At 38.7% G+C, this 20,803-nt stretch overlaps 1 protein-coding gene across 4 annotated transcripts in view; it reads left to right on the plus strand.

Annotated features, from left to right (window-relative positions):
• Positions 1 to 15,436, plus strand: part of DCAF6 (DDB1 and CUL4 associated factor 6) — a 90,574-nt gene extending 75,138 nt beyond the window's left edge. For all 4 annotated transcript variants that reach the window (XM_082304346.1, XM_082304347.1, XM_082304348.1 and 1 more), the window contains 5 exons: positions 3,935 to 4,073; positions 8,919 to 9,075; positions 10,641 to 10,729; positions 13,263 to 13,368; positions 15,001 to 15,436. In XM_082304346.1, the coding sequence (XP_082160472.1) occupies positions 3,935 to 4,073; positions 8,919 to 9,075; positions 10,641 to 10,729; positions 13,263 to 13,368; positions 15,001 to 15,065 (556 nt within the window). In that variant the 3' untranslated portion in view covers positions 15,066 to 15,436. The remainder of the gene's footprint in view (positions 1 to 3,934; positions 4,074 to 8,918; positions 9,076 to 10,640; positions 10,730 to 13,262; positions 13,369 to 15,000) is intronic.
• The last annotated feature ends 5,367 nt before the right edge of the window (positions 15,437 to 20,803 follow it).

A 20,803-nucleotide genomic window follows, 5' to 3' on the forward strand; every position in this document is an offset into this window, starting at 1 on the left:
AAATTGTTGAGTAACGTAGATTGGAAACTGAGGCCTACAGCTCTCTCAGGGGAAAAAAAAAAATAAAGAGCAATATGTGACATATTGTGCTTTAAGAAACAAACTAGCTATTTAATTGTGCAAATTGCATAGATTTTCATTTTTAAAAGTTCCTTACTACACTTCAGAATTTCTAAACATACAGAAAATGCCTATGTGACTTGTTTTTTAAGGCTTAACTTACATGTTTACATCTTTTCTATTTTTCTCGATGTATAATACATAGCTGTGGATCAGTCTGTATCACAGGGTTTTTGTGGGTTTAGGTTTTGGGTTTTTTTCTTTTGAACCTATGTTTAATTAAAAGAATATAATGGCTTTGCTTCTAAAGCCCTATTCCACTCATCTAGGGCTTAATTTAAATGGGCTTTTGATAATTAATGTTTACAACAATTGACTTTGAAGACTTCAAACCTGGCTGATCATAAGGGGAAAAGTTGTGCTCTGGTTCATGTCTATATTCTTACTTTTGGAAATAATACTTAAAAATCATCTTTCCACAAAGCACACTCCACTGAAGTAATGAAAATACCATACATCATCTTGGGCTCAATCTTACTGAGACTACACACACCAACTTTATCGTAAGATATTGCACTAAGGTACCACAACATTTGGCAAAAGACACTTAAAAAGACTTTATACCTGCAGACCAGACAGTAGTACAGAATCATTCTGAAGTCAGAGCACTACCTACAGTATAAGGGCATAACTAAAACAAAGTTCAGTTTCATTGGCTTTACAAGACCTAACGTTTTCTGTACCATAAAATTAATAACATTAATCTATATCCACCATTTCTCAGGCATCTTCGTTGTTTGATGCCTGAATGTGAATACATAATACAACTGTATCAATTGATGGAGTTGCCTGAGGAATGCCAACACAATGTGCATAAATTTCATTACCTGACATTTTGTGCTTGGAAGAGTACACAGTTTGGAAGGGAAGCAGCAGCTCGCAGTCAGGCTTAGCTTAGGCTGAACTTCAGAACAGTATGAATTGCACAGCACGCTGCTTTATCTGCTGATGCTCCAAGCGACTAGGCTACTAAGTTTATGTTGGCACAGACAGAAATTGCTTATCGCAAATAGAGATGAAAATTAAACAGCCACAAAACCACATATTTTGGATTTTTTAGTTGGTTTTTTTTTGTGTGACTTAAAAAATGTATAGAAAATCTGTAGTTATGGAAAAGTAACACCTCTCAGAGAGAATCCTTTTTCTTGTGGTGTTCTTTGTTCTGCAATGTCATTCGATTGGGCTCATATTTGTCTTCCCTGGAGACTTGCCTCTGCCAGGTTCCTGCTTTTAGCAGTGTGTTACCAGAGTGCCCGATAACCGTATCGCAGTTATAGCCGTGGGTGCTTGGCTGCATTCTCCCTGCTGAAGGTAATAGTCAGCTTCACAAGATAACGAAATATCAATCCATTCACGCCTTTTAAAATAAGACCCCAAATCAGGATTTTAACTGCAGAGCTGAATTTAGTTGAAAGACAGTTTTTACCAAAAGTTGCTTTTGTGCTTCTGCTTTTATTTAAAAATGCATGATTCTGACTGCTGAATAGTCTTGAGGTTTTTTTGTAATGTCTGCATTCAAGCCTAGGGAAGTTTAGAGGAGGAGATTAATTTTTCTAGAGATGCTAAGATAAAAAATTATGCAAGAAACTACTTTGGGTTACCAGTTAGTTAGTTTAATACCATCTTCTAATCCCAAGACTTGTTACTGCTATCTAGCAAGTAACCCTTCTGAAAGAGCTAGACAAGTCTACTGCTTTGTCAATCCTAATGATGTTCTCAGCTTTTTCACTGCGCATCTTTTATTAATTAATTAATGTGGATAGATACACCGAAAATACAAATAGCAATCGTAGTAAGTGATAGGTGTAGGGCTAGCAAGCATGCTTCTGAAACCAAAAGGGTCTTACGGTGCTGAAGAGCTGTGTGTGCTGTTTCCAAAGCTGTGTGATCACTGATGGGGTTGGTAGCAGAGTAGTTGTTATTATGGGATTCTTGCTTTTACTTTCTCATGCAAAACCCATGTTTTTTAAAAACAAGTACAAAACCAAATGCATACAGAAACTTTAAACAATTATTTGTAAGTGTTTTATGTAGCCTATCACATGCATGCCACCCTTCTTTTTCCTTCACATAGAATTAAACTGGTGAGAAGAATAATTCCATAATCTTTAAAGCACAGTAGATAAAGAACATGGGCTTCTTTTTTTTCCTCCATTGTATGAAGACTTTGTGAAGAACCCTCTTCTTAAATCTGTTGAAACTTAAAGTTGAGGCTCCATATATTGTAAGGACTAACTAACAAATACAGTATATTTATTTAGCGTAATATAAGAAGGAAGAAATAGAAAATTGCCTAGATAAAAGATTTTGAGGGGATAGAAAACTCTCACAAAGGAAGTAGTAGTAGTCTATTTTTTGGGGGATTGTTTGCTAGACAAACATCTAAGAAATGTGTTTTAATAAATAGTCCACTGTTAAGTGGATCTGTTGGCTAGTGCTTACAAATCTCTTCTAGTTTCTGTAAAAAATAAATATTAAAATATCTTTTAAAAGCTTAGCTGTATTAGATGATCTGTCTCGGTATGACAGTTTGGTTTCTTGGTTTTGTTTTTTGTTTTAAAAATCTATATTAATGACTCATTACTTGCATTCATTTTCCTTCTTTGCCTAGGTGTAGGATAACACTTTACCATAATTTTTTTGGTCCAACTTTCTCCTATGACAAAAATGAAACAAAAATCTAGGCAGACCACTGACCAAGAGAGTTAGTTATGAGACAGATCTGGTGGGTTTTTTTTCTGGAAAAAAGGACTTGTTGCAAGAGTCTCCAGGCTCAGTGACTAAAACACCATATCACATTACTTGTGGACAAATTCAGGTTACTAGCTTTCTGGTGGCAGTGTACTGAGGTTGCAAATATATTCAGTTCTGGCTCAGTTTACTTCTCAGGATCATATAAATTCCTCTAATTCTTCGACTCTTTGCGTTCTGCTAAAATCTGTACCTGCTCCTTCTTGAGAGCGACATTCCCCTTGGCCTGTGTTCAGGACCTCAAAGCTAATAGCAATCCTGACATGGAATAAAAGAAGAGAAAGAATTAGATGTAGGTGCTGGGATGTGACAGTTTGGTTATAGCTGGAATTATGGGGATCTGCAAACTTAAGAGCTAAACAGGAAAAATTTGGCACCAGGGTCTTTTCACAGATTAATCAAAAAGTAGATTCCTGGAATTAAACATTCACAAACCAAAATACATAATTTAGCTAATTTTTCTCTGTTATTCTAAGAAATCTTTAGCTGTATCCCTCACTGCTAACATATGGGATAGTTGCTACAATAGTTGATCTCAAATCATCTCTTGCCTCAGTAGGAACTTTTTTAAAGCTGTCTAAATCTTGATTCTTGTCATACAGAAGTAGTGAAGAGAAATACATTTAATGAAATTTTGGGGAAAAACCAACTCATGCTGGAAGGTGCAGTAGAACCTTAATAACTTTTTGAATTTTAGAAACTTCTGTTTTGGTATAGATTTTTCACTTCAGAATTTTTACTCATTGTGGGTGGAGAATATCTGTAGCACTGAAGAATAAAATAGCATGTGAATTTTGCCATCAGCTGAAGTTTGTTCTTCAGAGAGGGAATAAAATGTTGCATCACTTGACATTCCACTGTCTTGCATGCTATTCTTGTTCTAAGCCAGGATGGAAAAAATTAAAGTCTGTAATTTTACATTTGGGATAATGTTGATGTCTGTTCCAAATTTATGGAGAGTGTGTTTGAGTGCCTAATTATTATTTTATAGTCCTTTTTGATAGCCCATTTCAGTGTTTAGAGATGGACTTTCAGTAGTGTTCTCTTTGTCTGCAATTTATAGACGATCTGCTGTTGCCCGCATTCAGGAGCTCTTCAGAAGGAGGAAAGAAAGAAAAGAAATGGAAGAACTGGAAACGTTGAATATTAGACGTCCTTTAATAAAGATGGTTTATAAAGGTCATCGGAACTCCCGAACAATGGTACAAAGTCTTTGTCTGTTTTGGGAACTGTAGAGATTTTATGGACTGAATCAATGTAGCTGCCACATTGATAGGCTTGCCAAAAAGGATATTGTAATGTATTGTAAGCACTGTTTCTTGTATATTCAGTTGGAAGCCATGTAATTTGCTCTCAATGAAAATTAAAATTAGCGTGACTCATGTGTCACCATGTTAGGCATTTAAGTTTTCTTGAGTTTAAGACTCTCTCCCCTTAACTTCCTTTGAAATCTCGGGTATTTTTCTTAACTTCATTTTGTCTGTCAGCTTAAGTGGTATAAATTGTGCCTACCTTCAAAATTATGATTTAATCCTCGCTTTCCCCTCCAAGCTCTTTAAAGGTAAAGATTAAAAAATAATTTTGAACAGCTTGGAAGGGAAAGCGAGGATGAAATCATTATTTTTAAGAGCTTTGACATCTCTGAATTAAAAAAAGGAAATAGTGCTAGTTATTGAATCGTAATCTAACTACTAGATACTCTGTCTTTTTCATACAAAATCTTGTATTTTATGGAAATTGCAGTTACTGTGTTTGTAAAGCAGTGGTGCATGAGAAACAAAAGCTGTTTTCCTTGCTATTTTTTTGCTTTTTACAGTGTTTTGAAGATGTGAAGTTCTGAGTACTAGGTGGTATTTTGTAGGAGTAGCATGTGTATTATTTTGCAGATGATCTGAGGAGCAGTCCCTCTACCTCCAAAAGCAATTTTCTAGAGTTTGTGTGATTGGCTTTGATTACCCTTGGGGAAAATGCTTCAGTAAATGCACATTTCAGTCTACATAAGCAACAAGGCTTAGAATAAACTGATTAATGACAAGGAGTTTTGCATTGTATTTCAGAAATTAATTTTAATTGCTCAAACCCCCATTAGTTTAAAAGTCATAGCATCCAGCACTTTGTAGTTAGGTGATATTAAAACTAAGCTTGCCTAAGTGGCCTTAATTCAGTCTCCATCTGTGTATGTCTTATTATGCAGATTATTTCACAGATTTTGTTGTTTGGTTTCTTTGTGATGTGGGTTGATGTTTTTGCTTTTGTTTCACATGAGCACCTGTGATGAGGAATGCACACAGTGGAAGTTGATATTATTTTCCCTGTTTGCTTCTATGGTGGCAAACTTCATTTTAATTATTTTTTTGATCGGTACCCTCTTTCCTGCAAGGCGAGGGCTGATGGTATTTCCCTTTTAAAATTGCGAAGGAGACAGCTTAGAGAGGTCTTGTTTCCTACACACCTGAGCAGCCCAGGGATAAAGTTGTCTTGTCGATTACATGAACATGAAATATTTTCATACATATATACGTATAAGGAGAGTGAATTAGGGTTATGCAGGCAAATTGAATAATTCTGGTACTCCCTTACTTTTGAGAACTTAATTTGACAATCTTACAATTTTTTTAATAAGCATATTTTAAGTGTGATTCTCATATTGTCAGAAAGCAAAAGATAAGTAGCATGATATTGATGTTTGCTTGCACCCTTGGCAGGGTTGGAACATTTTTAGGTCCAGCGCAAAGATCCTTGCCATGTAACCGCTCGAATGTCAGTAGAGTACTGGGTGTTACTTTTTTTTTTTTTTTTTTTTTTTTTTTTTGTGAAACAGACCTGAAAGTATGGCAGCAGGGGGGGAGATGGTAGTGGAATGATGGGGGGCTGGGATTTCTTGTTTCTCTGGCTCTTGGAGGAAAAACTGCTCTTGTGAGCCCCAAATCCCTTTCTTTTTCTTCAAAATTTGTCTTTTGCCATGTGCCTTCAGTTCTATGTCTCTTCTGTCTCTTCCTCACTACTTTTCCCTCCAGTCCTAGTCTTGTCTCCTTTCATATATATGCCATTCTTCCTCTATTCCACTCACCCCAAGTCTCGAGTCCCCCTTTTAAAATATTGACTTTAAAGAAACTTTTCTTCACTAGAGCATCTGTGTGTACCTAATAAATGGGATAAGCTGTGTATGCATACAGTAGAATTGAGTATGTATATGACTTTGAAAACAAAATTTTTAAATGTGAATTTCAATTCTGTTAATGTATGTGGTGCTAAAATTAGGTTTTATGAATATTAGCAATTGGCGGTTACGTAAGAGAATAGAAAGAAAGCAGGAAGAAGTCATAATTGAGAATCAAAATATAAAGTTATTTATTATTGGAGATAATTCAGATGTACTTCTAACATGATAATGGAAAATATATATTAAGAGGAGCTATAAGACAAAAGCTGCCAAAAGATTAATATATTGGAAACATGTCTTCTGCTACAGAATCCAGGATTGCAGTTTCTCTGGCTTATTTTTAGACATCAGGATGACTATTGCACTGACTGCAATCCTTGGTACATATGCTATAGACAAAGATCTAGCAAGCCTGAAATTTAAAACTGGACATACTCATGCTGGAAATAAAGTACACATTTTTAACAGTGGTAAGGGTTCAGGTTACTAATATGATTCTTTATCATGGTGGTTTTTAAATCAAGATAGCTAGGGCAAAGCACAGAGCAAGACAATGTCTCTGTCCTTTTCTCCAATGTGTTTTCTGAGAAAACTATGCAAAAAGAAAGATAAGGATGCAGGCACCGTCCTCTTTAGAGCTTTATTATGATGTGCTACTTGGAAAATAATGCCATAGTAGGATTCTGTGTAAATGGTTTCAAACTCAAAATTCTGTCCCTTATGCTGGAGATGTTCTTAAATAGCAAAAATTAGGAAATTATTTTATGCTAAACTTCAAGCATTGGACATCATCTGTGTGAACTCTGAAAGCTGCTGCGCAGGAAACTTCTGCTTACATAGGGATCTCTCTTGCCCAGTGTATGTCAGTTTAGAGTTTGTAAGAGGTACTGGTAACTGTTTGAAGTGTAATCTTGTGTGTAGGATTACATTTTTAGCTTCCAGACTCTTTTCTCCACCACAGACATCGAACTGTTGTGGAGCTTTCAGCTCACATCTTGTGAATGAGTTGTGACTGTTCTTGAAGCAATGTCTCCCTCTGCCACCCCGTCTAACCTCTCACCTTATAGATAATGAAGGACAGCAATGGGGAAAGATACTGCTGCCTAGCCTGTTCCTATTTTAAGAAGTTTAACAATGGTTATTTTGATGTCCTACTCTGAGTAAAATCAGAAGTGATTTCTGAAGAAGATTCTAATCATTAGTGAAGGAAGTGACCCATTCTTGTTTGCTCTGGCTAATTGGCTTCATTTGGGTAACATCTTTTTAGGAAGGGAGGGCAAGAGAGGCCTTGGCATGGAAAGGTTATTCTACATCTAACAAACCTAATAGTTGCTTCTTCAAAAAAATACTCTAGAGTGGCTTTTTTGGCTCAGAAATTGAATAAGCCACATTCTTTCAGGCTGTAATCATAAGGGAATCTTGAATGTGACAGGTGTAGAGGAATATCAACATTATATTTCAAGCAAATGGATATCTGATATTACTGCCACTTTTTCCTGGCCTGCAATTTCTCTGTCATTTACATGATCATTTTCATGGTAATGCTACTCTGTTTCCTAGGACAGACTGCTTCAGCTGCCTTCAGTTCCAAAACTCATGAGACTGCAGATCTGTGAAACACTCAAGGAGCCTGGGTTTCCCCACTGAATTAGTAAATACGCAATTAATAAATAATACAGTATTTACTACACAAATAATTATTTATAAATCAATCATGTTTAAGAAATTAAAATATTATAGTCTAATATAAATAATAAATACATGAATCCATACAAAAATATAACTAATGTATAAATGATTATCAGATAATAACATTATTCTTATAATCCTATGGCACTACCATATTTTGGAGAGAGGGATGGGAACAAAGAGGAGAAAAAAGTTCAGATAAATCTACTCGCTTCTCTCCCAAAGGCTCTTTCAAGTCAATTACAGGTCAAGCTATCTATCTTGTCATTGACTGTATCTGTTATTTTCTTTAATTCTCAGAATCGGGGACAAGACGGTCTAGTCATTTTGAGGGGAGAGATGGTCACTTTGTTACAAACGTGTTCCTACGCCTTTGCTAACAATGCTATCCAGAACAATGATGCTGACGAGCCATGAATACTTATGGAGCTTAAGGCATTTATATACCTACTGAATTACAGCACTTCACAGAAGGAAAGGGAAAGAGATGATGTAATAAACCATTATATAGTATATTAGCGTAAAGCATGAGCATCCTGTTCCCTAAACCCCCCCTCTTGCCCGGAGGATGTTGTTCCTCTCTTCATCGCATGGAGAGAAGGAGCAGAGGCTGTGCATGGATGGCAGGGGAAGAAAGGCAGAACGCGACAGGAAGCCTTTGCCATCTGTGCTGAGGCGGTCCCCCTGCTCCAAAGGCAGCCTTCCCTCAGCCTCCCTTAGCGCCGGCGGAGCTTCCCGGAGAAGCTGCCGGAAGGGAACGGCCCAAGCGCACGCTGTCTGCGTCACTTCACGGACTGTGAGGCACTGCAACAACCTATTCAGTTGTGGCGAGAGGTGGCTGGTTTTCTGGGCGCCTTCTCAAGGACCTTGGATCTTTCTGCAATACCCTTCAGTCACTTTGGAAAGTGGCAAATCTGCTGTCATCTTGTTTATTTCCAAACTGCTCAGTCTACCCCAACTCCTCTCCTTTTTTCTGTTGGCAGCCACTTTGCTCTGGAGATCTTTATCCTTCTGTATTTTCTTTTTTTTGACAGTTTTTCTTTAAATGTTTCCTTTAAATTTCCTTAAATGTTGTTTCTGCATTTGCAGAGTTCTTACTTCAGAGGCAGTGTTATTGCAGAAATGGGAGTATACTCTTTGATGTGCTTCCCAAGCTAGTCTTATAAAGTAATTGTTACTTTCGTTTTTACTGCAGATAAAGGAAGCCAATTTTTGGGGATCTAACTTTGTCATGAGTGGTTCAGACTGTGGCCATATTTTTATATGGGATCGACATACTGCCGAACATCTCATGCTGCTGGAAGCTGATAATCATGTGGTGAACTGTCTTCAGCCTCATCCATTTGACCCAAGTAAGATAATCATTTTTCACAGTCTGCATGTTCAGGTTATCTGTAGTAAAGCATTTTAAAGCTGTCTTAAATTCTTTCCTCAACAGATCATTGTAATGATTAATGAACTGTTGTTCATTTTTTTCCCATGCAAATTAGATAATACTACTTTTAATTTTGTCTTCTACTAATGACCTTAGGCCCTTAAAACCCCCTTTAGTCAATAACATCTTGGAATGAAAACATTACTGACATAGTATTTATAGAAAGTTAGGATGTAGTAAGAAGAACCTCCATTTCTTGCTCCCCTCAATACATTAAATGTTTTCCATGACACTAATGAGGAGAATACAGGGTGACTGAAATGCCAGGAACACTTTGGGAATTGATATTGGAATCTGGTCTCTATAATCGGCTCTGTTCAAAAAGTTGAGTGAAGTGGGTGTCTGACTCTCACTGGCTCTGTGAGATCAGAAGAATGAATGAAATTCATGGAAATTCTATTAATTTGTATTTGGGGGAAAATATTTATAGAAAAGATGGACCAAAGTAGTAGAAGGAATCATATGTCATCTGACGTGTAGATGGAAAATCTGAACCATTCTGCAGCTTCTGACACAATCAAATAAAGTATTCATGTTATTTCTTTTTTCATAGCTTATATGGCTGCAGAGTAACCGTCAGCTGTAAATAAATAAGCAAATAAAGTTATAATAATACTAGAAGAAGCTGATTTTTTTTTCAGACAGTTTGTGGAAACATGGAATACTGCCCTACATTGGACCAGCCTTGAACTTTACAATGCTTAATTGGAATTGTGTTCCTGTACATGTTTGGAGTGTGTGGCTAGGTTGGACACTGCCCTTGGAAGCACCTTTCAAAAATGCCCTGTAGCTTTACTGATTTCTTGATGGAGTGTGACTGTTTCCCTGTCACACACTGAAAATGTAACGAAGAGGTCATCCTCCTTGTAGGGCAGTTAATCTTGTACAGATCTTTCTATGGAATTTTTATTCCTGTAGTGGTTTTGTGCAGTGATCTAGAGCATGTTCTGCAACTTTGTTTTCCATATTTTAACAAGCGTTTATAAGAACATCCATTGCTTCTTTATATTTGAATATCAAATAAATTTACATGAAATATACTGAAATTATCAAATGTCAAAATACGTTTGAAATTATCTTGCTTCTGTCTTTGCATCTGGGTCTACAAATCCTAAGGCTTTGTTATTAATGCATATACTTATCAGGCTGTCAGCAGAAATACATTAGTAGTGGCTGGGTTTGTTCTTACTTTCTGCTCCTATCTTATGTATATCCTGGTGCGCTTTTTTTATTTAAAAAAGTAGGCTCTTGATGTTTGTATGCGTTTTCTTTGTATGTTTTTATGTGTATATTCAAAAACGTAAAATCTATAGCTCAGATCTTGTATGGAGACTTAGTAATTACATAGCTGTATGTTCAGCATGCGAATTGACATTTGCAAATAAATGCTTTAAGTGAAGTATTTTTCTTCAACTCCAGTTAAGTGCAGAAAATACTGGTAAAGACATAACACATTTAATTTAGAATTACTATTACTTCTAGTTCTGGCCTCTTCGGGTATTGATTATGATATAAAGATTTGGTCACCATTGGAAGAATCCAAGATTTTTAACAGAAAACTTGCAGATGAGGTAAGAACCTTTCCTCCTTTTTCATGGTAATGGTGCATCTTCCAATTCTATAAAAGCATTTGGTGTAAATTACTGATATTGAATTAGCAGGGTTATTTAATGTTCAACAAATGAGCTACAAATAAAAAGCTGCCCTTTATAATAGCTAACTTTCATATCATTGGCAGCACACAGAGGCACTTTGTATTTCATTAACTCTCCTAGAAATTACATGATATGGTATTACGTACATGAAAGAAGTTGGAAAAAGTATGGACAGTCAGATATAAAAGGAAACTGGCAGGAATTAGAAATGAAGGTAGTGGTTGTCCTTACACAAATAAATTAACTGAAGGAAATAAAATGATATACGGAAGAACAGGGAGTGCAAAAATCAATCTTGTTAAATATTCTGTGGCATAAAAGGGAGTTAACCTTAAGATTGCAAATTGGGAACTTCATGGAATAAAGCAAACATTGAAGGCCAATCAGTTACAAAAGTCTGTAGGTAGAGTTCTGTAACACGTTGTTTTCATACCCCCAAAGCAATAACAATGTATAGCAACTGGCCTATGACGATCATATAGTTGACTGCTGAATAATCATATTTTAGTGATTTACATTAAAATGTATTAAAATGTTAAATGTTTTTCTGGAAGTAATATATTAGGGCAAACTTGGTTGTGGGGTTTGGGTTTTTTTTTGTGCAAACTCTTGGAGAGCAGGGATATAGTAGACTGGTGGGGTTTTTGTTCTGTTTTTAAATTATTATTTCTCAATATTAGTGCTACATATATTTAAAACAAACAGAAACCCACAACCCTTAGCCACCCTCCTCCCCATTCCCCTAAAAACCCCCAAACTATCCACTTGTGATTTTTGAACCTTTCCCATTACTTTGGCAGAACTAGCACTGGGTGAAATGACACTTCTGTGTATATTGTATGATAATTTTAATCTAGGATGTGTTTTGGAGCCTTCAGGGTTTAGAAATGCGGCTAAATATAAATGTGTGTTAAAAGTAATTATTGTGCTGATACTTTTGTCACTTAATTTTAAATAATAGCAAATTATTTAGAGATTCAATTATTTTTTCTTTAATAAAAAAATGTAGAACTTACAGAAAATTTGACTGCAGTATGGTTTGTAATTTCACATGTTTTTTTGGTTTTGTTTTTTAATTTAATCCCCATATTGAAATACCTGTGTAGAGGATAGAACAGGTTTATAGCAATGAAACAGTTTTCACTGTATTAAGTTTGGCTAGAGTAAGTGTCCAAGAGACGTGAACTGAATTTTCCATAGAAGGGAAGGTATAGGGAGGAAGCACTGTGTGTGGGGAAAGTTCAGTATGGATATACAACTGTATTTACAATTAAGAGAGGCCATGACCTTAGTGAATAGAAGAAGACAGCGGGGATGGGAACAAATCTCTGGAGAGAGAAAAAGCATCAGAGGCAGGCTGTCAAAAGGGTGTTGCTGATGATGCACGAGAGAAATAGGAGGTGAAAGAGGAAAAGTGGCAGCCTGCTGTCTTCTCAGTTTGCTTCATTTAGGGAGTGATCAGCTGTGAAAGTTCCTGGTAAACAGATGAGAATGACAGAAGAGAGGCGCTTTGATTTGGCTAGGAGAAGGCCACTGCAGACATTCGCAAGAACATGTTCCTCACAAGAGGAACAGGCCCGAGAAGGAGTCTCGGGGAGAAAGAGGAATGCGTTATTTTCCTGCCTTACAGCAGCTGATCTGGGAGGAAGGACTGAATAAGGGTCAGAAATTTTTATGCTTAGTGATAATGAAAGAACGTAGTCTGAAAGCTGAGAGACAAGCTAAGGTGTGGAATTGGAACTTAATGGCAAAGCAAGAAGGATGGCAAGGAACTACCACACGGAAGGAAGGAGGCAAAAGAGCTAAAAGTATTCATTAGTGATTTTTTTTTCCCTTGAAACTAAGACATTCGGAGCTGGCTCTTTCAAGTCATTTAGAGGCAAGCTATAGATCTGTTTAGAAAGAATTATGGAGCTGAAGAATGTTCCTGAACTGGGATAGACTAATTGCTTGTGTTCCTTGGATTGTCTCCAAAAGTTTCAAGCAGCATGAAGGTAGGAGTTTAGGGTAACCTCATTGCTTTTCCTTCCCACATTCTTGGCCAGCACTGGTGCTAGCACTTTGTTCTCTACAACAGTTGCCATCTGAAACAGTACTTTCTGTCATCGTTCCTCCTTACTTCGTGCAAGATCTCATTTCCAGAAGTTTTTCTCAGTTGCTCATCTTAATATCTACCACGTATGTGGACGACGGAATGATAATCTCACTAGAATGTTGTTTAGATAGACAATTATATATCTGGAGGCAGAGTCCTCTGTCTGACTTTTCTTACCACATGCAATCAGTATAACTGTATTCAATGGTAATTATTAAAATATTGTTCCCTTATTGTAATTTTGGACACTGTAAATGCCTTTTGCATAGGAACTTTTTATCTGCAAACAATATTGATGCAGTACAATTTTGTGTTTATTTTTGATGCTTCCCCCCCCCTCTTTCCTGCCTCCAGGTTATAACACGTAATGAATTAATGCTGGAAGAGACCAGAAACACTATTACCGTTCCAGCTTCTTTTATGTTACGAATGTTGGCTTCGTTGAATCATATAAGAGCAGGTGAGAGACTTCTGAAGAGCTTGTCCACCATATTGGTCTATGAAATAGCAGATGGATTGGGGAACCATCAAGATCTTCAGCTGTCTGTGGCTACACTTGGGGTTGGTTGAGAAGATTCAAGGGTTGTTTAAGGGTCTTTTAATAGAAGTACTTAGGAATTGCTTCTTTAGTGTGAGACTTGCAACATTTTTGCAGCTGTTATTTTTTTACCTCAAAACAAAGAGCAAGAGCAAAATATATTTTTAGATGTTGCCATACTATCCATCCCGAAATGGTTTATACATAATGTAGTACTAATTAGATGTTGAAAAATACTCCCTTTTCTAAGGAATGGTCTTTAAGGTGAGTGCTATGTGATGGGAAAACTATTGGGGATGACTGGAATGAGTCATGAGATAAACTGGTTATCGTTGTGGGCTTGGAATTGTCTGGGGACAGAGGAGGGGGTGAAGGTACAGGACTGTGGGAGATATCAGTGAGGCTGCTGGCAGCTGTTCCTGGGGCAGCAGGTACTAGGGTGTCCCTTCAGTGAAGGAGCAGTTCCCTAGGGACTGAAACTGGTGATAAGAGGGGTTGCATCGGGAATTGTTGTTGGGAACTGGTGTTCCTGGGTGTTAGTGCTGAAGAGGCTGACTGCAGTGTGTTGATACTGAAGATGTAGGACAATGGAGAGATGTCGTACTGGGTGGGAAGCAAGGAGGCTGGTATGTTTTGGGAGGCTGGTGTGGCGTATGGGGCTGAAACCTAACAGAACTGTAGGATGAGGGTGAAAGTGACTGTAGATATTGAATATGGGGGCTCCGGCACTGGCTGAGAAGAGCAGTGGGCTTATAGTGATGAGGAAGGAGGGAAGCTCTGCCTGGCAGCAGCTGCTGCTCCTCTTTCACCTCTCACTGATCTGTGAGAATTAGAGAGCCAGGAGGATGCCACTGTATCCAGCCCAGTGGTGTGCCTCACCCCTGCTGTAAATGAATATAGTAGTTTGGTTTTTTTCTTCATTGTTATGATTTCTTTGGAGTAAAATACTCAAAGAACTGCCCAACACTTAAGTTACAATGGTTTCAGCAAAAATCTGTGTTATGGCTGGGTGGAGTGTTTCTTAACCTGACAGTGCATGTTGTTTGAGTGATATGTCTTGATCCAGTCATGTTGCCTCACACATTTCTGGATTTACCTTTCTCTAAACTTTTATGTCAGAAGGTACGTTTTCTGATATATACAGTGACAGATAGCGATTCCCCAGTTTTCCGGAGTATACGAATTTCTAACTGCGGCTATTCTAGTTTTAGCTCCCCAGAACAGTGTTTCAATCCCTTGCATTCACCATCTCTTTTTAATGTTATGCTTGCATTCATCTTCCCTGTGCTGACAACCAGTCAGCAGCTGCAAGGTTTCTCCTTTGTACACAAATTTCGCTTTTATGCCTGGCAATCCTTTAGGGCTTTTCTCCTCTTCTCCTTTCTTGTGGTAACATTTCTACCCAATCTCTGCTGTCAGTCCATATGAACTTTCTTCTACTCTATAACCCACAGCCACTGTTGTGTAATAGCCCAGGGAGATAGCATACTATAGATATTTACCCAAACCTCAAAACTTCAAAGGTTCTCTTTACGAAATCTCTGTGTCTTACAGATCGATTGGAAGGTGACAGGTCAGAAGGATCTGGCCAGGAAAATGAAAACGAAGATGAAGAGTAACCGGCAGTTGTGTGCAAGCACCTAGACGTTAATGGAATTTGTATAAGACATTAATTATATTTTTCCTTACAGAGCTTTAGTGCAATTCTAAGGTATTGCTTTTGGATAACCTAACCTTTTGTTTTTGAATGACTGTGTGCATGACTTTGGGAGAGTGTGCAAGTAAAATAAGCAAAAATGTTTTTAAAATGTTTTGCCATGTATGAGGGGTGCTAGAAGATGCAAAGTGCAATATTTTCCTTAACCTGCAAATGTGGGAGCTTGGATCAATGTTTTAAAGTAACTTTCATTATAGTAAAAACGTTGGTTCAAATAAATTTCTATACCTGCTGTTTGCATGTTTGTTGCTTTCTAATTAAAAGATTTGGTTGTTTTAAGTAGTTTTGTGTTTTTTCTTTGTGCAACCATTGATTTTTTTTTTTTTTTTTTTTTTTTTTTTTTTTTTTTTTTTTTTTTTTTGCCTGGTAGCTATAACCCTATTACTGCCTTCATTTGTATTCTTTCTTACAATGTTTGTGAAGTGACAAATACAATTATTTCTTACAGTCAGCACCGGGATTCTCTGTGACTTTGAGACCCCATGCCTCTCGGTTCTTGCATTTCCATGGGCATAACCCCCCCACATATACACAAACTTGTCTCTCCATCAGTCTTACTACAATGCCGCTTCACGTTCTCCATGCATGAATCTGTAGCGCTGGTGAAATAGTTGGTTTCACTACTAGGTCCGTGAGGATGCGTTCTTTGCAACAACAGATATGTCTTAATTTCCCTTTGATTTAGAAGAGAAAATGTAGTGCAAAGGAACGTGAATTTGAACATTCCTGTGCGTTGCTTCCTAGGAGTAATTATTTGGGCAGGAGGGCGGTTCAGTCCGTGTAATAGGCTCTACCCGTTCTCCCCACGTTTTTGGATGGGGAAGAGGAAGTGAAGGAGGGAAAGCGGAGCAGGGAAGAGAGAGGCTTTGCTCAATGGCCGTTCTTGCCAAGGATGGCAGACGCTGAGAGGCTCCATCGGGAATTACAGAATGCCGGAAAGAATTCTAAACCAGGTGGATGAGGGTACTGGAGGCCTCATTACCCTGTTATCATTAAAATATACATTCACCACACAGTCTTCGCAAACTTGGCTTACATCAACAAAAAGAATTCCCACAGCAAATGAAAAATAACATTATCACAGCATTTTGATGTCCTGATTCACAATGCAGGCAGGCTGAAAGGACTTGGGGAAGGGATATAAATCACAGAAACAGGGAGAGATGGGAAAACTAAAACTATTTAAGGAGATGAGAGATTTGTGAGGGAAGAGAAATGGGAATTACCTAGAACTCAGCTGGCAGTAACTGAAGATAGCTGGGCAAGGGAAGAATGATGTGAGGGGAGAGGGAAAGTGTGAGGAGATGGATAGGGTGGGTGGGCGTGGGGGGTTTTTTTTGTTTGTTTGTTTGTTTGTTTTAAAAAAAGGAGAAGTTAGGAAATTACTGAGGAAGAGCAAAGTACAGAAGCTTTGAAAGTGATCCAATGAAGTGAATTTAGGAAAGGAGAAAGTAACTGGGGAGGAGGGGAGAAGGTTTTGGAGGCGCTGAGAAAAATGGAGGTCTCGGAACACTGGAGCATTGTGGAAGACGGGAAACTTCACACCCAGAGGAGGTCAGTGCAGCAGAGGATGGAAATCTGGTAAGCGTTTGAGAACGTATCTACTGTGAACAAGGGAGAGTGAAAGAAGTCAAGGTAAGTTGGTTGGTTGTTTTTTAAGGTATGGAGTGAAAGTAATGGCTGATACGGATATTTGTCTTTTCTGGTGACACAAGGAGAAGGACTAACTGGCCTTTTTGTTGGAGAAGGGAGCAAAACATTATTTTTTCCTTATGACGTAACGTTTTGGGCAAGTGTTTGTAGACCAGCAAGAAATGAAAGAATATTTTATGATTTTGTGGTACACCTGGTAGGGGACTGGGGAAACCCAGCAGTCTAGAACTATTCAAACCTTGCTGCTCAGCTCATTTATCATGTGTAAATTAGCCTTGAATTTTTATAACAGAACAGAGTACTCCTCTCATTAGATTTTAAAGAACTATGCAGTAAATATATCTAGTGTACTTAGTGTATATATGAGTAGGGTTGTCTGCTCTACGTTAGCTGTTAGCAGTAAGAGGAATAAAGCCGTGTTTCTGTGCTGTGTGGCATCTGTTGCAACGGTGGACCTCTTCCACAGCTAGGGGTCCTGAGCAGTTCTGTGAATGGAATGACCATGGTGTTTCTACAGAAGCCTGACTCCCTCTATTTAGAAATCAACTTTTGCCTTTTGAAAACAAATTCTTTCTCAAGTGAGTATATGGAGAGGATACCCTTTGTCTTCACTAGAGAGGTTTTACAAATCATTGCTGTGGATGTCTTTGTTTCTAAAAATAAAAAAGCTGCCTCTGCCACTTTTGCTTTAGTCGTACCAATTGCCAGCAAAGCGCATACAATATAAAACAAAAGCAACAGTCTTATAAATGTCTTTTTTTCAGAGTTCGCCAATAAGCACATTATTCCCAAAAGGTCCCTTATTTATTCAAAGGCTAAATATTAACTTTAATTCCAGATGCTTAGCTGTGGGTTTACTGATTAAAAGGAGGGTTGAATCTCAATAAGGGCAAAAGTTTAATATTTGGAAGAGTTTTCAAACTTCAGTGAAGCTTTTCAAGCTTTTTCTAAAAGATATCCATAGTGTTTGGGTTTGGGTTTTTTTTTTTGTTTGTTTGTTTTTTTTCCATAAACATTTAGGTAATGGGCTAAGTCTCAACTCCTAGAACCACGCAGTAATAGGAGCTGTTGGCAGGAGCAGGAGGGGTGCTGGTAAATTTCTAGAGGTTGTAGCAGCAAAAGAAAATTTGAAAGAAGTTAATAAATAAGTAATAAACCAATCCACAATCCAAAACCTCACGATTTGAGACACAAATCTTAGGATCTGGGTCTGATTTCAGACCGGGGGCTTTGAGGTGGGTGATGCTGCGGGCGCTCCCTCCCTTCATCCTGCGTTTGTCGAAGCACGCGCCCTGGGTGCAGAAACGGCAATCTGGGGATGCGTACCTCATGCTAATTTGATTACTGCCGTAGTGATGCAATACTTGAGACCATCATTCTTCCGTTCCAGTAAGCCAATGAGAGGAAAAGACCAACAAGCAACAGACCATAATACTCCTGTTAAGCATCAAATGACCGGTTGACTTAGCTGGCCACTAAAAGACATCCAAAACATTTAGTTCCTAATTACAATAATAACAGCCCAAATTTGACGGATAGGACAGTGAGTGAGAATATGGGGAGCACCTTATTTTCCCGCTTTGCGGACTGAAGATCATCCATCTGCTCAAGCTGGTCCTCCTGTCCTGCAACAGCTTGCTGCCAGTGTTTACAGCCTAGGAAGAGCACTTCTCTAGAGTAAGGGTTCAGATGTCACCAAACTCACTTCTACGAAGGATATTTCTTAAGACCATTGCAAAGATCAAAAGCAACTTCTTTGATGTGTTGCTATGATTCCTGGTAAATAATTTGGTGTCTCGAAGCTTGGGCAGATGGTCGCTGCAGGAAGCAATCTCTTGTTTAAATGTCAAAGATGCTGAGCCTGTTCAAACTGCTGTCTGCTTAAGTTCTAGTTCTTCATGCCTTCCCCCACTGGAGGCAGGACAAGGTTCATTAATGCCATCCTGCAGCACCTTTATTGTGACATTTTCTTACCTAAGCAGTAGATAAATGTAGCTTGAATACAGTAAACTATAATAGTAGACTATCATAGTAGACCGTAATACTAGACTATTGCGTATGTCCTAAGCTCTTTCAGAACATCCCAGAAGATGATTTTGAGGAAGAAATTGCAGAAGTAAATGTTTAATACAGGTCTCACTGTCCTTGCACAAGAACAATAGCTGTCACTGAAGCGTGTGTGCGCTTGTGTGTAAGGGATGGGAGAATGTGCTGAGAGATGCTGCCTTGGAAAGCTGAGTGGTCATGGCTACAGTCATTTTTGTATGGAACGATACCACTGAGCCAGGTTCACTCTGAGGCTCCGGCCTATTGCAAGGGCCATGCACTAACAACCCCTGGGAATCCTCCCTCCTGCACTCATCATGGGCCAGACCTGACAGCCCTGTTGAAAAATAAGATGCCAGTTAGCACCAGTTAGGTCAAAGCCCATATTCCTCCTGGTCCACAGTCACGCCCCTGCAAGAGGCCAACTCTAAAAGCCTTGGCTGAAGCACAGAAAATGAATAGAAGGTAGGTGTGAGGTCATCTGCCCTGCCTAAGTAGAGATTGATTTAGTCTTTGAAACATGGGGTTAAATCAATTTTAAGCTATTTTCATGAATTACGACATGCCCAAATGCCTTTATCTGTGTAAGCACTCAGCTTGTCTTCTCAGTGACTCTCCTCTTGAGTCCGAGTTATTTTTTGAGGGTAATAGAGATTTATTTTCCTTAGTTTTAAAAGTTCCTTTTATTTTATTATTTGCAATTGCTTTGTTCTTTTGGTGAAAAGGTTCCACCTGCCTTCTCAGTGCCTTTTAAGAATCATCAGTGCTCCCCTTTTTATTCATTTCCCTTTGCTGGTAAGGCAAACTGAAGTCCAAAAAACTACTACTACTAAAACTACTAAAAAACACAACAAGGTGCTTTGATTGGAAAAACTGGCATATGCTGCTCTTAAAGCAAGCTCCTTTTTTCTGATCGTGACTCACCGTATTGTCGTATTTTCCTTTTTTCTTTTTTTTTTTTTCTTTTTTTTTAATTTTTTTTTCAGGAGGGGGGCTGTATGCTGGATAATCCATGGAATTTGACAGATTCACTATCCAAGACAGAACTGATGGCTACTAATTTAGCAAAGTCTCACTTAAGTGAAAAACCCTCTAAATAGAGTTTGTTAATGGACTTTGTTACTAATTGGAAAACAAATCCCCCTCTGGGATGACTCAATGCTCAGACCCCCTTTCCAATATTTTCTCCTTCCTGACCTGCCCTTAGCCCCATGCGCCCATAGCTACTATGTTTAGTCCTGGTGAGTAGTGAAAGAAGGAGAGCCGGGAGGGAGGAAGACGGGGTTGTGGGGATGAGGAGCAAGGCTCTTTTCATTAGCTGGGCACTGCCTTTGCCCAGCCAGCGAGGCAAGCCAAAGGCAAGTCCCCAAAATCTTTCTAGCTCCTTTATCCCCAGTGGCCTCAGAGCCCTCACCTCAGTTCCCTAATTCCTGCCTCCTAGCAAATCCAAGGGCTCTTCCCCTACCTTAGCAACTTCTCAAACATGAGTGGTGAAGCTTGTGCCAGAAAGATTTAAGAGTTGCCGTTGTGAATTTTTAACAGCAGCGGACAGTGCTGCGCCCCAGCCCTTCTCAGGACCCTGCTGTTTTTTTTTTTTTCTTTAAAAATTAAATTATATTGTGCACCTGCCATCATTGCTTGTAACAGTTGTGCAATGAGTGCATTGAAGAGTGAAGCCCTCCCCAGAGCAGGAGCTATGGCTCAGTCCCGGTGCAGGGAGACTCTCAAACACAACCGGAGCCGCAGTCATTGCCTCCATCATCACCCCCTCACCGTGGCAGAAGCAAGTCCCAGCCCCTCACCCCTTTACAACCACACTGCGTGTGTGCGCTCGGGCAGCTCGCTGGGTATGTGGCTGTCACCGATGGTGGCATTTGCACGCCTTCCCCCACTGTGCTGAAAATCCATGCAATTGCTCAGAAATTCAGCTTCATTCACGTC

The sequence above is a fragment of the Platalea leucorodia genome (assembly GCF_965183815.1).
Source record: "Platalea leucorodia genome assembly, chromosome: 2".
In the NCBI taxonomy this organism is placed as follows: Eukaryota; Metazoa; Chordata; class Aves; order Pelecaniformes; family Threskiornithidae; genus Platalea; species Platalea leucorodia.